At 38.4% G+C, this 16,012-nt stretch overlaps 1 protein-coding gene across 1 annotated transcript in view; it reads left to right on the forward strand.

The window, feature by feature from the left end:
- The window catches only part of AVL9 (AVL9 cell migration associated), a 34,163-nt gene extending 18,358 nt beyond the window's left edge, over positions 1–15,805 (forward strand). The window contains exons 4-16 of the mRNA XM_042889359.1: positions 666–737; positions 1,383–1,472; positions 1,845–1,911; positions 2,567–2,607; positions 3,664–3,702; positions 6,403–6,472; positions 7,045–7,589; positions 9,754–9,888; positions 10,674–10,893; positions 12,276–12,393; positions 13,296–13,349; positions 14,121–14,209; positions 14,799–15,805. Coding sequence (XP_042745293.1) covers positions 666–737; positions 1,383–1,472; positions 1,845–1,911; positions 2,567–2,607; positions 3,664–3,702; positions 6,403–6,472; positions 7,045–7,589; positions 9,754–9,888; positions 10,674–10,893; positions 12,276–12,393; positions 13,296–13,349; positions 14,121–14,209; positions 14,799–14,893 — 1,635 coding nt within the window. The 3' untranslated portion in view covers positions 14,894–15,805. The remainder of the gene's footprint in view (positions 1–665; positions 738–1,382; positions 1,473–1,844; positions 1,912–2,566; positions 2,608–3,663; positions 3,703–6,402; positions 6,473–7,044; positions 7,590–9,753; positions 9,889–10,673; positions 10,894–12,275; positions 12,394–13,295; positions 13,350–14,120; positions 14,210–14,798) is intronic.
- The last annotated feature ends 207 nt before the right edge of the window (positions 15,806–16,012 follow it).

Genomic DNA, 16,012 nt, shown 5'->3' on the forward strand with positions numbered 1-16,012 from the left:
ATGCAAAACAGTGTGTGTTTCATATAACAGCCTGAGCACCCTTTCCATCTGGCTTTCTGATGTGTGGGCTGCAATCTACACACTGTTTGTGCAGTTAGAAGAATCACTGCTGCATTTCTGCCCTTACTCTTTCTAGTTTAGCTCTTAACTACCTTAGCCGTTTGGTCTGGCTGAGAATGGAGTTCCTTCTGGAGATACTTCCTTTATTTTGTGGATGGTTTAGAGAAAATCCTTGAGTATAAACTATTTCCAGGTAGACTTGACAGCCCAGTTCATTTTCATAGGTAGTACTTAGAGAAGAGCTAGCTGTTGTGGCTGCTTCTCTCCAGGTACATTGCCCTGCATTAAAAATGCCATTGCCTTTTCCAGGGCTGCTTCTAGGCTATTCCAGGACTATTTACTCATAGTAGTGCCTTCCAAACAGTCCTCTGCCTGTCATTACAGCTGTATTTGGATTTATGCTGTGCTCAGTGAGTTGACAACATAACTGCAGAATCAGTCTTATGACTGTAATAGGTAAAAAATGTGATTTGGGTGTTCCACCTCTGAAGGCAGGAAATCTTAGGATTTTGTTTAAATAGGGAATATGTGGCATCTTGACCTGTGAAACAGTTGTTTTTGGAAGTGTGTTTAGGTAAATATGCTGTTATACTTCTATTTCTTAGGCATTAAAAGTACGACAAGCAGACATCACCCGAGAAACAGTGCAGAAAAGTGTCTGTGTTCTCAGTCAGCTGGTAAGAATGCTCAAATCTCAAAACACTCCTAAATAATGTGTTAAATATTATTTGTTCTCCATACTTTTTTCTGGAACTTTTGGCTCTGAATATGTTATTTTTTAAATTGTTGCTGATTCTTAAGCACTACTAATTCTTTATATATAATAGGAGTTTGAGCTTAGGTGTTATTACTGAGGGAGTGCCTATTATCAGCCATGAAAGAGGTTTTAAGATGATCACAGAAATAGTATATTCTTCCTTTGAGGGGACTTCTTTACTAGTTACTTAGCAAAAGCTATTACTCCCCAGGCAGGGAGTGGAAATTTTCTGTGCTTAAAGCTGAAGGAAGATCTCCCATTACAGCTGCATGAGCAGTGTTTTAAACAGGAAAGTACTTTTTTGGAAAGATATCCAGCGTTGGTATGGTATATACAAGATGAATCAAAATGGTTTATTGTCCTGATAGTACAGTTAATGACAATAATTTAAAATGAGCACAGACAAAAGATGTTGTAAGTTAGCAGCTAAGAATTCAGGTCTATCATTTTCCTTCTGTGAACTCTGTGTGTAATAAAGTGACTATATTGCAAGATCAGAATGGGAGAAGGCTGATGTTCAAAGCGACTGGACTGATTATTTTTTTCACTTGATTTTTCTTTCAAGCCTTTGTATGGGTTACTCCAGGCCAAGCTGCAGCTCATTACTCACGCCTATTTTGAAGAAAAAGACTTCTCGCAGATTTCAATCCTAAAGGTAACTTTTAAAGTAAAAGCGATATGGAACAAGCCTGCAGTGTATGGCTGCAGACTTCAGTGTTTTTAATTAGTGGTCTTGCTCAGGTATTTCATTTCCATAGGTCATTCAGCTATTCAGCTCTTCTAATACCTTAGAGGACCCATATGACCCTCATGACAGATTACAAATTTGATATGTATTCAAATAGAAGAATGAGCATGATATTCAACCTGTATCTCCATTGACTCTTAATAAAACATGACTTTCTTTGTAGAGTAAGGCATTGAAATCCTTCAATAAGGCAATTTTTTTAGCAGTGGATGTTGTACGACTGCGTACCATTAATGACCTTGTTTTATTTTTTGTGTGCTTTTGTTCATACTTTTACAGGAACTTTATGATCATATGAATAGTTCCTTGGGAGGGACTTTGTTAGAAGGGTCACAAGTTTATCTTGGTAAGTGGCTTTTTTGTACAAGTGGCAGGGATAACATTGTGCTAATCAATGTGTTCCCTTCCTTAGCTGATTTGCTTATGTACATTAACACATTAAACATAGAGGTGAGTGTGCCTGCACAGTATTCTGTTCTACTTCTCCTTAGGGATTTAAATAAATGTCAAATAAGTGCAGTGTTGCTTTCGTAATAGAAGTTAGTCGTGGGTTAAAAGTCGTCGTACTTCTTCACCTGTCAGTCTGACAAATGTCTGCTTAGCTGTTTTTGGAAAACAGTACTTTCTTAATTCATAGATGATGTTTTGGGATGCTAGATCTTTCGTCTGTCATTTGGGAAATCTCCTGTTTTATTCTGACTCTTATCTATGTTTTTAGAAAGCACAATGTGGGATTTAGTTCACTGTTTCCATAATGCTGTTGCAGCCAACAGGAGTAACTCAGGGTGTGACTAAACATGTTATTGTCTCCACTGTCATTTAACTATTTCACCTGCACAAAGGAGAGAAGGTACTCTGAGTTCTGCTACTGAAATAACCGTGGTTCACATAGAATGCATAATGGGCATACCCCCCTTCCCCCACAAAAAGTTGACAGGAATTAATGTTAGTATCTCTACTAGCTATAAAGTGGAGTAATTGCAGCTCCTTTGGTGTCTCAGGTCTGTCTCCTCGGGATCTTGTTCTTCACTTCAGACACAAGGTAGGCTTTTTCTGCTAGACTTATAAAATACAGCACTTATTTTGAGGAGTAAAATGCCTTTTGAAGAACTGAGAGATGAATGTCTAGACATACCTGAGCTAGAAGTGAGATTGCTCCTTAAGTATTTCTGGTTACAGTCTCCTGATTTTTCGTTTCCACCTACAGGTCTTCTGTAAAAGTAAGTTCCATAATGAGAACTTCTGTCTGTCTTTTGGATTTCTTGTGGATTTTTAGGCTTGGGTTACAATTCTTTAGTTCTGGCCTAAAGTGAAAGTGGTATCTCAATTATGGTCTTGTTTCTATTTCCTGTGCCTTGTCAAATAAATATGATGGAATAATACTGCTAAAGTCATTGCAGACACTTGGGATATTTTTCCCAATATGTAATTTTTGCAGCTCCTGCCACCAAATAATCTAGTAATTTCTCCCGTTGGCTTTTCTTAATGGCTGTTGAAATTGAGTTTGTATCCTGTAGCAAAGTTACAAATAGCATTTAAAGTCTGTAACTGAGAGGCTTCAAGGAGAGAAATTTGAAGTTCTGCATTTAATGGTGTATGTGTGCATGCTTAATACACTTCACGTGTGTGCTGGTGATTGCCCCAGAAGTGTCTCCATTTCTTTGGGTTTAAAGAGTACAGGTAGCTGGCTCTGATCTAGATGTCTTGTCTGTAGATGTCTAACATTAGGTAAAGTGAATGCTGTTCCTGGAGAAGTTGTTTGGCTCAACCTGTATCTGTAATTTTGTAAAAGAACTTTTGTGTTTATGCAATTTCTTTTTTTTAATTCTAGAATGATACAATATGTTCTTCCTTCTTTATAAGCTTTCTGTGACTTGAATCACCAATCACGAAGTCCTTTTGTGTGTGTGTGTGTGTGTTTCAAATGTCGTTTCAAAGAGCTCTAGTGAAGAAAAGGTATTGAAACACTGGTTGGTTTTTGTTGTTCAGGTTTGATCATTTGACAGTTATGCAGAGAAATTTTGAATAGGATAAACTTGCATGGTAGTTTTGATCAATGGCACTGCCTCATTTGCTGTGTTTTTCCTTTGTTTTTCAGGTCTTGATCCTTTTTAAATTGATTCTTCTAGAGAAGAAGGTATCATTTTGTAGGCTGGGGCAGATAATTGAAATAGAAACAGTTTGTTTTTTTTTTTTTTTTTTAAGTATGAAAATACGTAGAACATACCAGCAAAAAATTAAAGAAAAAAAAGTTTAAATGATCTGGATTGATGATCAGCAATTTTACATACATATGCAGAAAGTATGCTCAAAGTAACTTCAGTGTGTTGCTGTATAAATTTGCTTCTGTTGCTGTTACGTGCGTTCTCCACTTTTATTAGTAGCTGTGAAGTAAAATGCAATTAAATGTGAGTGGGGAAACTTAACATCTTACAGAAGACAAGAAAAGATGTATGGGATGCAAGTAGGTACTTATGCAGAGAAATGGGTAGGAAAGGTTGAGACCTAAAATGGAACATACAGCTTTACAGCTTTCACTAAGTAGAATTCACTAAGTAAAATTGTTCTGTTTTAATTAGACATACCATACAAAGAAACCTGTGCAAGGAATGTCTTACAAACCTGAGTTGTGTGAACAGCTTTAGGAGACAATGCAAAAAGTCATTTCTGTTCAGTCATGCTGAATTGAGAACGCAGACTTGTTTTAAAATAACCAACAAAGAAACGAACAAAGATCTCTACTTAGAGTTTGCCTTGGGCTACAAAGATATTTGTTTTCTTGCCTTGGGGTATCAAGAGATAAACAGGAGAACTTTCAGTGATGAGTGTCTATAAGTCCCACACACTTTTTTTTGAAGGAACTTTTTGTCTTAATGTTTAAACAGAATTAAAAGAACACTTTCAGTTCCCCCAATGTCATATTCTTTTCTATGAGGACACCCAGCTGCTTTAGATTGTTGAGAAGGAAAGTAGGAATTTCCCATTAACTGCAACTGGAAGGCCAGTAGGATCCAGCATACAGACAGCAAAATAGCTGAGTCTGTGGCCTAGGGATCCTTATTAAGGCAGTGAATGTGACCTTCTAAAAGAGAAGTACTTGAATAGAATATAATTATTACATAGTGGGACTGCACATGTGGAAATGTGTGTAATCAGGATGGAATAATGCAAGCTCTTTCCCTCAGATCCCATCAATACACTTTGTCTACAATGTTGTTTGTTTTTTTTAAGCCATATATAATATATATAATGTATGCACATATATATATTTATATATATGTGTAATATATAAAAAAGTATGCATTTTTTTCAGTTAAAATTTTAAGCATCTCTACTGATCTGTTTAAAAGCTGAAGTTGTTAGTATTTCATCACGACAATTCAAAACTTTTACTGAGCTACAATTTTCTGATCTGAATATCTGATCCTAGTGGGTTATTTTCTGAAGCTCAAACAAATCATAAATGCACAGAGTGAAGAAGAGAAGTTTTTCCAAGCTCCCCCTAAGCTCCACCAGACAGACAACACTCACTGTTTCAAAAGGAGGCGTTTTGGTTTTCTGGCACTGCCTGTTTTCTGACAGATGTGAATGTTCCAGAGCAACTGGGGAAATTTCTATGTTCGAAGCCCTTAAATATAACGTGCAAGAAGCCTTGCACATTGTAGTAATGCCAATTTTCCTTGAGCTGAAAAATGCCTCCATTCCACGAACTGCTTTCCTATGACTCCTGGCAATTTGATTGATGCCTTTCCGCAGGCTTTAGAAATGTTTTTGCTATTTGTTTTTTTCACTTCACAGCTGTTACTGGGCTAGGAGACTTCTTGCGTGTGGTGATCATTTAAGTTTCTGCTGCCAGGACCACCTAGTTTGCTGATGTAGATGTTGTAGGTCATGAAATGTAGGAGGGGTAAAGGAACTTGCACCTATGCAGATGGAAAGATGGCAGAGGGACTTGCTGGAACAAATGCATAAAAGTATTGAAAGGCTTAAGTTGGCAAGTCCATCCAAACTGAAGATAAATTTAAGTAAATTTCCTGAAGACAAAGGGCTTCTTTGTAGACTTAGTTATTTCTGTAGTCTCAAAAACACGTTTTGCTACAAGTACATGGCGTATGACAACATAAAACTGGAAGGGTATTGTAGGATTCCTGCTGCAGTTTCTTGCTATTGCATTCTGTGTTTTTCATATTGACCAGCACCTGAAAAGAAGCTAGGAAGTTATGTGCTTAAGTACTTTTCACTAAAGTTAATATCAATCATGTTTTCTGTTTCTGTAAACTCAGTTTTTATCATAGGAAGATACATGCATGCTGCAGTTATCCTAGATTTCACGTACCTTCTATATATTTTCATGGAGGGTTTTTTTTGCCAGAATTCTGGAACGGAGATTATTTGGCCTCTTTGATCTAGAAGAGACACTTCAATGCACTACAAATTAACAACAACTTAGGTAGAGTGCCAGAAACAATTTCTGCCTGATCAGATTTCTATGAAGTTGATCCAGTCAGCATGCTGGATTGATAAGACCATTCAGTCAGAAAAATCTGACTGTATGTTATGCCCACAGGCACATACATACAATGTATATATCATAAATATTATAAAGTACAAGTATACAACATGTGTATTCAAATAGTTAATATGAGCTTTTGTAAGAGCTTTTGTGGGTAAGCAGAATTCCTGTTTTAAAATAAATTCCTTTAGCAGTTTGTGTTCTTTGTTGTCCCCAACTGTAGTTTTGATTTATTTTTTTAATTCCCTTTTGTCTACTTCCCCTCTGCTCTTTTTGTTCTTTTATTTTTATTTTTTATTTTTTCTCCTCCTCTTCTGCCACCAGGTGCTGTTTTATATTTCTCCAGTAAATAGATTGGTGGGAGCTCTGATGACTGTCCTGTCATTATTTCCTGGTAAGAAGAGAGCCTTGAACTTCTCAGTTATTACAGTGTGGTTGTATGTACCGCCTTACAAGGGGAATAAATCATATGAAAACAGAGTTATGTTGAAATGCTGCCTGAAAAACAGGATAACTTGTAGACTTATGTGTGTAATGTGGGCATGCCTCCTAACATTGTTTGCACCATCTGAATTACTTCTTGTGTTTAATTAAAGCCACTGGATCTTCTTTATTAACTGTGGGTCACATAGATGTGACTCTGAATTAGCCAAGTTCCTTAAAAATCATAACTTTCTGCGTGAGCTTCTGAAAACAAAAAGATAAACCCATACATAACCTTACTAATTCTTAACTTACAGCCAGTCTTCCCAAAACAAAAAGTTGAGGTAGGCCTCTTTTCTGAAAGGAGGGTTTTTTTTTTTGTTTGGTGTTTCTTTTTGTTTGTTTGTTTTCTTTTTTTTCCCAAAGTAGTGTAAAACATGTGATTTCCAGTATCCAACAGTGGCACTTTCTTCGCTGTCTTTAACAGAAGTCATTTGGATTCGTATTGAGATGCTGACTTTAACGTGTGATGTCACTTCGCAGGTATGATTGAGCATGGTCTTACTGACAGCTCACACTATAGACCCAGAAAAAGCATATCAGAGGATGCTGGCTTGCAAGAAACTACACCGTGGTTAGAAAACTCAGCTTCTGTGTCTGCTGGTGATGTTTCAAACACAAACTTGGGAGCAGAGAAGGGAGGCAGGAAGATGGCAGGAGACCATTCGATGGAAGGTCAGAAAGCAAACATGCCTTTCTCCCAATCAGAGAAGACTTATAATGGAGCTCAGTCCTCCAATGGCACTGTGCAACATTTAGAAGTTCCTTCCCGCACATCTCTGGAATCCTCTGAAAGTGACTGGGAGACCTTAGATCCTAGCATTTTGGATGAGGCTGCTATGAAAGGAGAATGTGAAAAAGCAGCATCAGAACAGGTGGAAAATCGTCCAAGTGAATGCCCGAGCTCGGAAAGTCTTCCAATCACTGTGCAGCCCCAAGCCAACACAGGACACGTGGTGCTTGTTCCAGGACTCATCTCTGGGTTGGAGGAGGACCAGTATGGTATGCCGTTGGCTATTTTTACAAAGGTAAATAGGTTGTTCATGGTATCTGGTAACTCAAAAGGACTTCTCTTTGTCAGAGTTGTCTTGTAATTTATGGTTAACTGAACTCCAAATACACAGTAGGGTACTACAGAGCATGGAGGCATGGTCTCTGACAAGTGGCTGCATGTTCGTACGCAGAAGGAAAGGGATGTGGGCACGTGCATTCCACTTCTCTTTCATACATACACTTAGTACTATTTGCAGTTCTACAAGACCATAACCTCTTAACCCAGCATGGTTAATGAATGGTGTGTATCAGTAACTACTGTTTTCTTTTACTCTGAAGAATTGTTGATCTAATCTGTACGGGTTGAGATCAGAGTACTTAAGTGTTTAGACATGTTAATCCAAACTAATTATAAAAGCTGTATCTTATCTGTCACCCAAGCATATTTTCCTTTTTTTATGTGTATATTTTTTCACACCTCCTTGTATGATAACTGTTCCTGGTTGTGTATGGCTCTTCCCTGTGCACAGTGCTGAACTGCTGAGCTTCAAGCTTTCGCTGAAAAATGCCTAACTGACCTCCAGGTATTCCAGAGTTTCTTTATGGGCTCTGATGGGCATTGTTAGTTAACAAGCAGTTCATCTACTGGGACTGGTTTTCTGTCTCAAATGGGAAAAAGTGCCTCCCCTTTAAGGGTAGCTTTGTTAGTAAGAGAGATGGTATATATTTTTTTTGTTTTCTTTTTAATATGCTGTTTAAGCAGATGATCGAGATATATCTCCTCAAGCTGATGAGGTTACAGAGGCATTTCTTCCTTTGGAGATGTTTATTTGCATTTTCTTGCAGAATGTTTTGTTTAATAATAGCACTTGAGCTTCTTGGAATACCTTTAATTGGTAACAGCACAAACAGAAGCCAAACTGAGCAGTTCAAACATTATTTTCCCTATATTGCCTCAAGTCACTGTTAGAGAAGGGTTTTACAGCACAGAACTACAGTCTGGTGTTTGTCTTCACGATCTTATCTAAGCAACAGAACAGCCTGTAATTTATGTTTTCGTTCTATTGAAAATACTAGATTGAAAGTAAGAAGCAAGTGACTGATAGGAGGTCCTATGGGAGCAAACTTAGTTTGCTACTAAGCTCATAAAATGGAAAAGCTAACAATTTGAAGGAAGCTGGCATTTTGTATGTTTACCTCCTGTTCCACATAGGCACTTCTCATCTGAGTTCATCTGATGTAACACACACAGTTTGCTTTCAGATGATTGTCATCTAGAAAGCCATCCTTGCATCCAGTATAACAAGAGTGTAGCTGTGCTCCTTTCGACTGTATGTTTCCAGTTACTGTGTGATGAAGTACATGTGCCTTTTAATTCTGTCCAGTATACTGGGAGTTCATCTGGGTTACTTGTAGTGAATAACCCCCTCTATGCCATCTGCAGCTGGACAGCTGGAATTAGACTTGAGTGCTCAACTTCATGGTTTTGCTCCTCCTGTATTATAATTCTCCTTCTAAATAACTGCAGCTGCTTCACAAGATCTCTGATTTACTTACCTCAGAGCCATGTAACTCTTCTTAGTAAGTGTTTTGGGTTGTTTTTTTTATATCTATTAAATTGGAGAATGGAATAGGAGATTTACATAAGCATGGAGTAGTTGAAGAGCACAATGCATTGCTTTCTATCCTGTTCTTTTAAAGCAGGCATGCATGTGCCCATCAAAAACTGACTGCTGGGAGATTTCCATCCTCCAAATGCGGATGGCAGTTGTGTGTGTTTCTAATTCTCTGACACTGTAGACCTGAGACACATCAAAAGCCATCATGGTATGCAAGCAGAGGGATGAATCTCTGTCTCCACTGAGTTCCCATCTCTTAACTAACCTGAGACCTCATCATCAATTTGTGTTGCTTAATTTGTTCACTTGTAAACACACTTGATTCCATTCAATTCGCACTGTATTGTAGTTTCAGTCCTGAGACTTGAAGGCAGTACAACCTCTTGGAAAACTCACCAAGTGTGGAATCTGGTTGCTTTGCTTTGAGGATGTGATGTAGTGAAATTATAGTAGCCTGAGTTGTCTGTACTGGGTTCAGTGTGGCGGCTTTTGTTAGTTAGGGGAAAAAAATCTGAATATCAACCAAAAAAAAAAAAAGTTTGTGTGTGCATTAATCCTCTAAATGTCTCTGTTGCTTTAGGGATACCTTTGCTTGCCATACATGGCACTGCAGCAGCATCATCTTCTGTCAGATGTGACAGTCCGCGGCTTTGTTGCCGGAGCCACCAATATCCTGTTCCGTCAGCAGAAACATCTGAGCGATGCAATTGTGGAAGTATGACTCTTTGTATTCAAGCTTCTTGAACACAAGAAGAAGGGGGGGAAAAAAAGGGTTGCATTTTGAGTGTGTGATTTCATGCCCAAATCTTCAGTTACTTCTCTGTGAATAAATTCTTAAATTCTGAAGCTTATTCCATTTGTATCAGGGTAGGACATAACCTTTCCTGTGCAAAAGTCATGTGTCTGTCTTGATGTTAGGTATTGTATTTGAATTTGCAGATTATTTGTTTAAAACATTTATTTTGTCACTGGTGTAGTTCTACCTCTCGTGTCGTGGTTTTTTCTCATGGCTTTGCAGTAAGTATTCAAAAATCAGTGCCTGCAGTTAAGGAACAGTTGAGAATGCAGCATATTAATGTTGACTTTGGCTTGATTTAATCAACAGGGCAAACAATATCTAAGAAAGCACTGTGTCTGCTCTACTAAGTGAATACAACTATATTATCAAAATTTGATATCCTGAATAGCTACATGTTGATAATCAACTTAATAAATTGAAATGCAAATCAGTGAGCCTCTAAGAAAACAGGTGTGAGCACCAAACTTCTCTTCTAAATCTTATCAAATGAGCAGGCTTTGCTATCTACCAGGAAGGTTATCAGTTTCAGGTTGAACTAAAGCTGACACTGACAACTGTTCATTCAGAATTTCATTGGTCACTTGTTTCTTTTCTATATTTGTTGAAACTGCTGGGTTTAGATTTAGGTAGGTTCTCAGTATGCTGTGCATGTAAGCAGTTCTATTTAGATAAATTTTTACCCTTGGAATTATTACAAACAGATAGAAGATGCTCATGTACAAATCCACGATCCAGAACTTCGTAAGATCCTGAACCCTACAACAGCTGACCTCAGATTTGCAGATTACTTGGTGAAGCACGTGACTGAGAACAGAGATGATGTTTTCCTTGACGGCACTGGATGGGAAGGAGGAGATGAGTGGATCAGGGCTCAGTTCAGTGCTTATCTTCATGCGCTGCTCGCTTCTGTGCTGCAACCAGGTAGAGCAATTGCCTTGTCCAGGGCCAGAGATGAGGGTGGGTTTAAAAAGTATTTGCCCTTTTTTGTTTCCTGTAGCCTGTCATTGACAATCCCTCTGCCTAAAGTTACACTTTTAGGCTGGGTTTTCTTTTTCAGTTGCCCTTGACTCTCTTTGTTGTTCCTTGACAAGATTATTACTAATTCTTCACAGCCTTACAGACCTACTTTTTCTTTGACTGTCTCCTTATTGATTTTAGTTAAGCTTTCCCTATAAGTAGAATCGTGTAATGGCCTGGGTTTAAAAGGACCACGTTGATCATCTAGTTTCAACCCCCCTGCTATGTGTAGGATAAGGCTTTTTACAAACTTAGATATCCTACAGACTTCAGTCAGTTCGGGGAACTAATTGGATTCAAGGAGGCATGAAGTGGCTGTTTTCAGGAGGTTTTGCTAGGCTGTCCCATCTCTTTCCTGCTGCTGCTGTGGTCTTGAGTAAGGATTCGCTTAAGCTGAAAATGTCAGCTTGAGGTTTTATCAGCTTTTGTTCTCTGGAGCTCAACATCTTTGTCTCAACTCAGAGGGGATTCTGTATGTTCCAGCCTTTCACGCATGAACGTAACTAAAATAATCAGTGGCTTATTTGTGGAAGCTTGCCTAGCACTAAGTCTGTTAACTTCATCCTCTTCATGACTGCTCTCCCTTAACACCAATTCAGTAACTCAGTTCCTGTTCTGTGGTATTTCTAAGAAACCATGGGGTTGAGAACTTGAATTTAAAGTTTTGAAGATGCCAAGTTCTTTGTCTGGCAATGTCAGTGTTGTAAGATGATCATGGGGTTGATAATGGAATGGTGGAATTTTCCTGAAATTCTACTACTTAACTGTCTGGCTCCAAAGTGTTTTCCCATAATCTGCATTTTAAAGAGGATGGAGGGAATGTTGTGATAAGTTTATTCCACAGTAGCTTGCGTTGCTGTTTTGGAGTGAATTTGAAGCTTACTCAATTGGGATGAGTGTTAACACAGTACAGCAAACCAAATTCTATCTCATCAAAACTAATGCAGGTCAGTTCCTATGAGGGGGATCCTTTTTTAATCCTCTCCAGCTGAGCTCATTGAGAACTTTGTAAATTAATTAAAGGGAGAAAAAAATGGGTTTTCTTTTTTCTTTTTTTTTTTTTTTTTTTTTTTGATTTCTTGTTTTGTTTGAGCGACTTTGAGAGACTTAATAATAATAATAAAAAGTAATAATAAAGAAAAAGTAAACATTTTGAAGGGCCATTTTGCAGAGCAAAGTATGATTGGATGAGAGTCTGGAAAATCTCAGCTTTTCTGCAGAAATACAGTTTTTCTTGTATTGCATCCATAACGAATTGCTACAAGTTAACATCTTTAATTCCTTAGACAATGACAAGACTTTGTCAGACTTTGGAACAGCCTTTGTAGCAGCCTGGAAAAATACTCACAACTACAGAGTATGGAATAGCAACAAGCATCCAGCTCTTGCAGAAGTACATTGCAGGTGAGAAACTGTGGGGATTTTTTCAGCATTTCATATGAAATGCTCCTGTGAGGAGCAGTTGGGCACACGGTGTTCTGTAGAACCAGTGTCCTGCTTGTTCCTGTTACAGAGCCCTGAAGGCTTTGTGACCCTGTGCAGTAAAGATTCTGTGAGTACAGAAATTGAATATTTCTACTTTTCAGGGCCTTGCTCTAATTCTGGGGTACAATTGTATGAAGAAAACTATATTCAGAGTCAGGAGAAGTGGAACTTATTAATGTTAATTGCTGGCTGTCCCCAGCTGTAGAGAATTTGTCACTGTCCTCAGGCGATTCTGCTTCTCATGAGTTACTTCCAGGTTTACAAGGCAATGCATGGGGTTGTCACTGATAGGGATGGAGGGAAGCTGGTTAATTTATGTTGCATGTTCTATTATTTTGGTTGTTTTGTCTGTATTTCCACTCCAAGATTAGATGATGCCAGACTTGTAGGCTATGCGTATGTTTTGTTTAGCATGCATTTATGTTGTAGTGCAGGGAGTTTTGTTAGCTTTCATTCTCGCTTTGCCAGCTGATGTAGTCTGAAGGAAGTTGTTTTTCTTTAGACCTGCAAGGCTTTTTTGGTCTGCCTAAGAGATTCTTTTCCTTTTTGCATTCTTTGTCTTAATTGGAAGAAGTGTCTGCCTTAGTGTGAAAAGGTTATTAATACCTGCTGTGAAAACAGGAGGCAGCTTACACATGGATTGTAAGAAAGCTAAGACTGAACAATCAGTACTGCCCAGCCTTCTGTAAAGTGGTACAGTACCCTGCCTATCAGGGATTGATTGTTTTTTGTAAGCCACAGGGACAAACATAACTAGGAGTTGAAGTATGGATTCATGATAGAAAAAATAATGTTTTCTTGGCTTTTTCCTCCTCTTGTAGCCATCCATTCCAGGGACAATACTCTGTGTCAGACGTTAAACTAAGATTGTCACAGTAAGTATAGCGTAGTCTGGTATGTATATTTTAAAATGTGCAGGCAAATATTAGTAACAGCACAGTGCTGCAGTAATGGCCTAAACAAAATAATGGTTCAGGTTGGCCATGTACACAAAACTGCGTTCAAAGTTCTCCTGCAAAAAATCACATGTGGTGAAGTTGTTAAGCTTTGCATAAATGGGTTTGTAGGCCTGAAGTGTGGACTCGAATGTTGCTGTTTAAAATGAGTAAATTTTATTTTCAAGTCATCGCACTCATGCAGTGGAATTGATTTGCTTTTGCGTTTATCCTTTTCAAGTTAAGGAAGTGTCTTTTATTCTTTTGCATTTTGAACAGAAATATGAATTATACTTGATCAAAAATTCTATGTTAGAGCAAGATACAAAGTAAACTCTATTTGGAAAAAAGAATAACGACCATCAAGTAACACTGTTTTGTTTAAAGCTTCTAGATGTGGCTGAAACTTTGCAAAACCTTTGCAGATCTGGTTTTGGTAAACATTTAGGAAATACATCAGCGTGTTCTGTAAACACGAACAGCTGGATGTTTTGGTCCCTGTTGCTGGCAGTATCTCTTCTTCCTCAGACAGTCTTGCCAAACCGATCTTAGCAGATAAGATGCATAAAACCTACACAAGAATTATGGGCTTGATTTACTCATTTGCACGTGCTATGGAGATCTGTGTATGGATAGATGTTCAAAATAAGTATTTACACCTGGAGTTCATTGGTCAGTTGGCTAACAGTCGTCAGTATCTCTCCTGTTTAGTTCTGTGCAAAACAGTGAACGTGGGAAGAAGATTGGAAATGTGATGGTGTCCACCAGCCGAAATGTCGTGCAAACAGGAAAAGCTGTAGGTAAGAAATTTATTTTAAACTGGTTTTGGATCTAAGCAGTACCTTCTGTTAAGGAAGCATCTTATATCCTCGTTACGTTTTATTTTAATCCAAGAGTATTTTATAACATTCATGCAAAACAGCAACTTTACCACTCAAAATGTTGCTCTGATTTGAGGCCCTGTGTGTTGTGTAACAGTGAACTTAAACAGGAGCACCTTGCTCACATTGTCATTTTCCAGTGCAAGAGAATGGAAGATCACCAGTTGAAAAGTCCTACAGTTGTCCTGTGGTTGCTTTGCCAAAAGTTGCTCAGCTTGTTTTTTCATCCTATAAAAGTCTTGCTGCTCTTTGCTACTATGTACTCTGGCAAGGAACTCCTTTCAGCAGCCTTCAAGGAGAGGGACAGCATGGTCCATTTCCACTGAGCTTCTGCGTTCAAGTTCTTTGAATGTTTTCTGACACATTCTTCAAGCTTGAGTTTTGAATTCTAGAAATTCCAAATCGGGTAGCAAATGATTTGAATTCTTTTCTATTTTTACTGGTCGTACTTTTTAAGAAGCTTAGTAAAGGTAAAATTACACTGTTATTTTTTTGTTCTGTAATGCAGGTCAGTCGGTTGGAGGAGCCTTCACAAGTGCAAAATCAGCCATGTCATCATGGTTTTCCACTTTTACACAGTCAAGCCAAAGCCTTGGGGACTAAGTGATGGCTTTGCCCAGTGCTGCTGAATATTTCAGGTGCAATGGTTTCTCTGAGCTGTAAAAGGACTGCTTCAAAAAGTAGGAGTGAATACTGCCTGTCCGGGACCAAAACAAGGCATGTGTTGCTTTCAAGATGTGGAATGTTACTCAGTTTCACTAGAAGTATAGAATGGTGAGTGCCTCCATATGATGAGACGGCATTTGCTGGATATAAGTTGTATTTAAGATGACTACTTCAAATCTGAGCCTTTATAGAGACATTAGCAAACAAGGCTTGCTGCAAGCCAAGCGTGTTTGACTTTAGATTTGTCCATTTTCTTGGATGTTGGAGATATTTATGTAAAGTAGTTATATTTTTCGATCCAAGTAGCCAAACGGTTGTGAATCTTCTTAGAAATAAGCAGAGTGTGACTACTGATTCATCTTCCAGGTTGGGTTAGAGAGCATGTCAGCAGCAGGGATGGGTGGAAGCCCAGGAATGGCTCAAAGCCAGGTATTGCTTTGCTGCTTCCACCTGCAGACCAGAATCAGCAGGGTGCAGAAGAAGACTGGCTGACATTTGAGTGTTTCTCCTTTCTCATCTGTAGCCACGCACAGTCTTCTGCATTCATCTCTCTAGCTCTCTTTGTGTCTGCAATTCTGTGTAATGATTGCGAAATTGCTCTTTTCTTGGTATTACACAGTAGGCCTTTGTAACAGGGAATGTTTTGGCAGTGTTTTACCCCAGGGCATGAACAGGATTCCAGTTGGAGAGATCTCTTCATGAAAAGTATTACAACACAGTACTCCAAAATTAAGATTGAATCATAGACAGTTTTCTGAGGTCTTGCTCTGTTAGGATATAATTACACCATCAATGTAATTATTATGTGTACGAATACTGAGTATTAAAATTACCTAAGCTAGCACAGTAGCAGGCTGCGTATTTTTTTTGCCAGTGAAGTTATGAAGACTCTTCCAAATGAAGATTGGCTCTACAGATTTTTTCTTTGCCTACTCAGGGAACGTTCTATTTGGATAACTCCTTTTTTCATAAGGAAAGTAACACCAGAATTGAGGGAGCAACTGAAACAGTTCAGTTCTTATCCTGGCATGAAGGAATATAATAGTTTGTATGAAG

Source organism: Lagopus leucura, unplaced genomic scaffold, assembly GCF_019238085.1.
Source record: "Lagopus leucura isolate 7727_CA_CO unplaced genomic scaffold, USGS_WTPT01 Super-Scaffold_100157, whole genome shotgun sequence".
Lineage (NCBI taxonomy): Eukaryota > Metazoa > Chordata > Aves > Galliformes > Phasianidae > Lagopus > Lagopus leucura.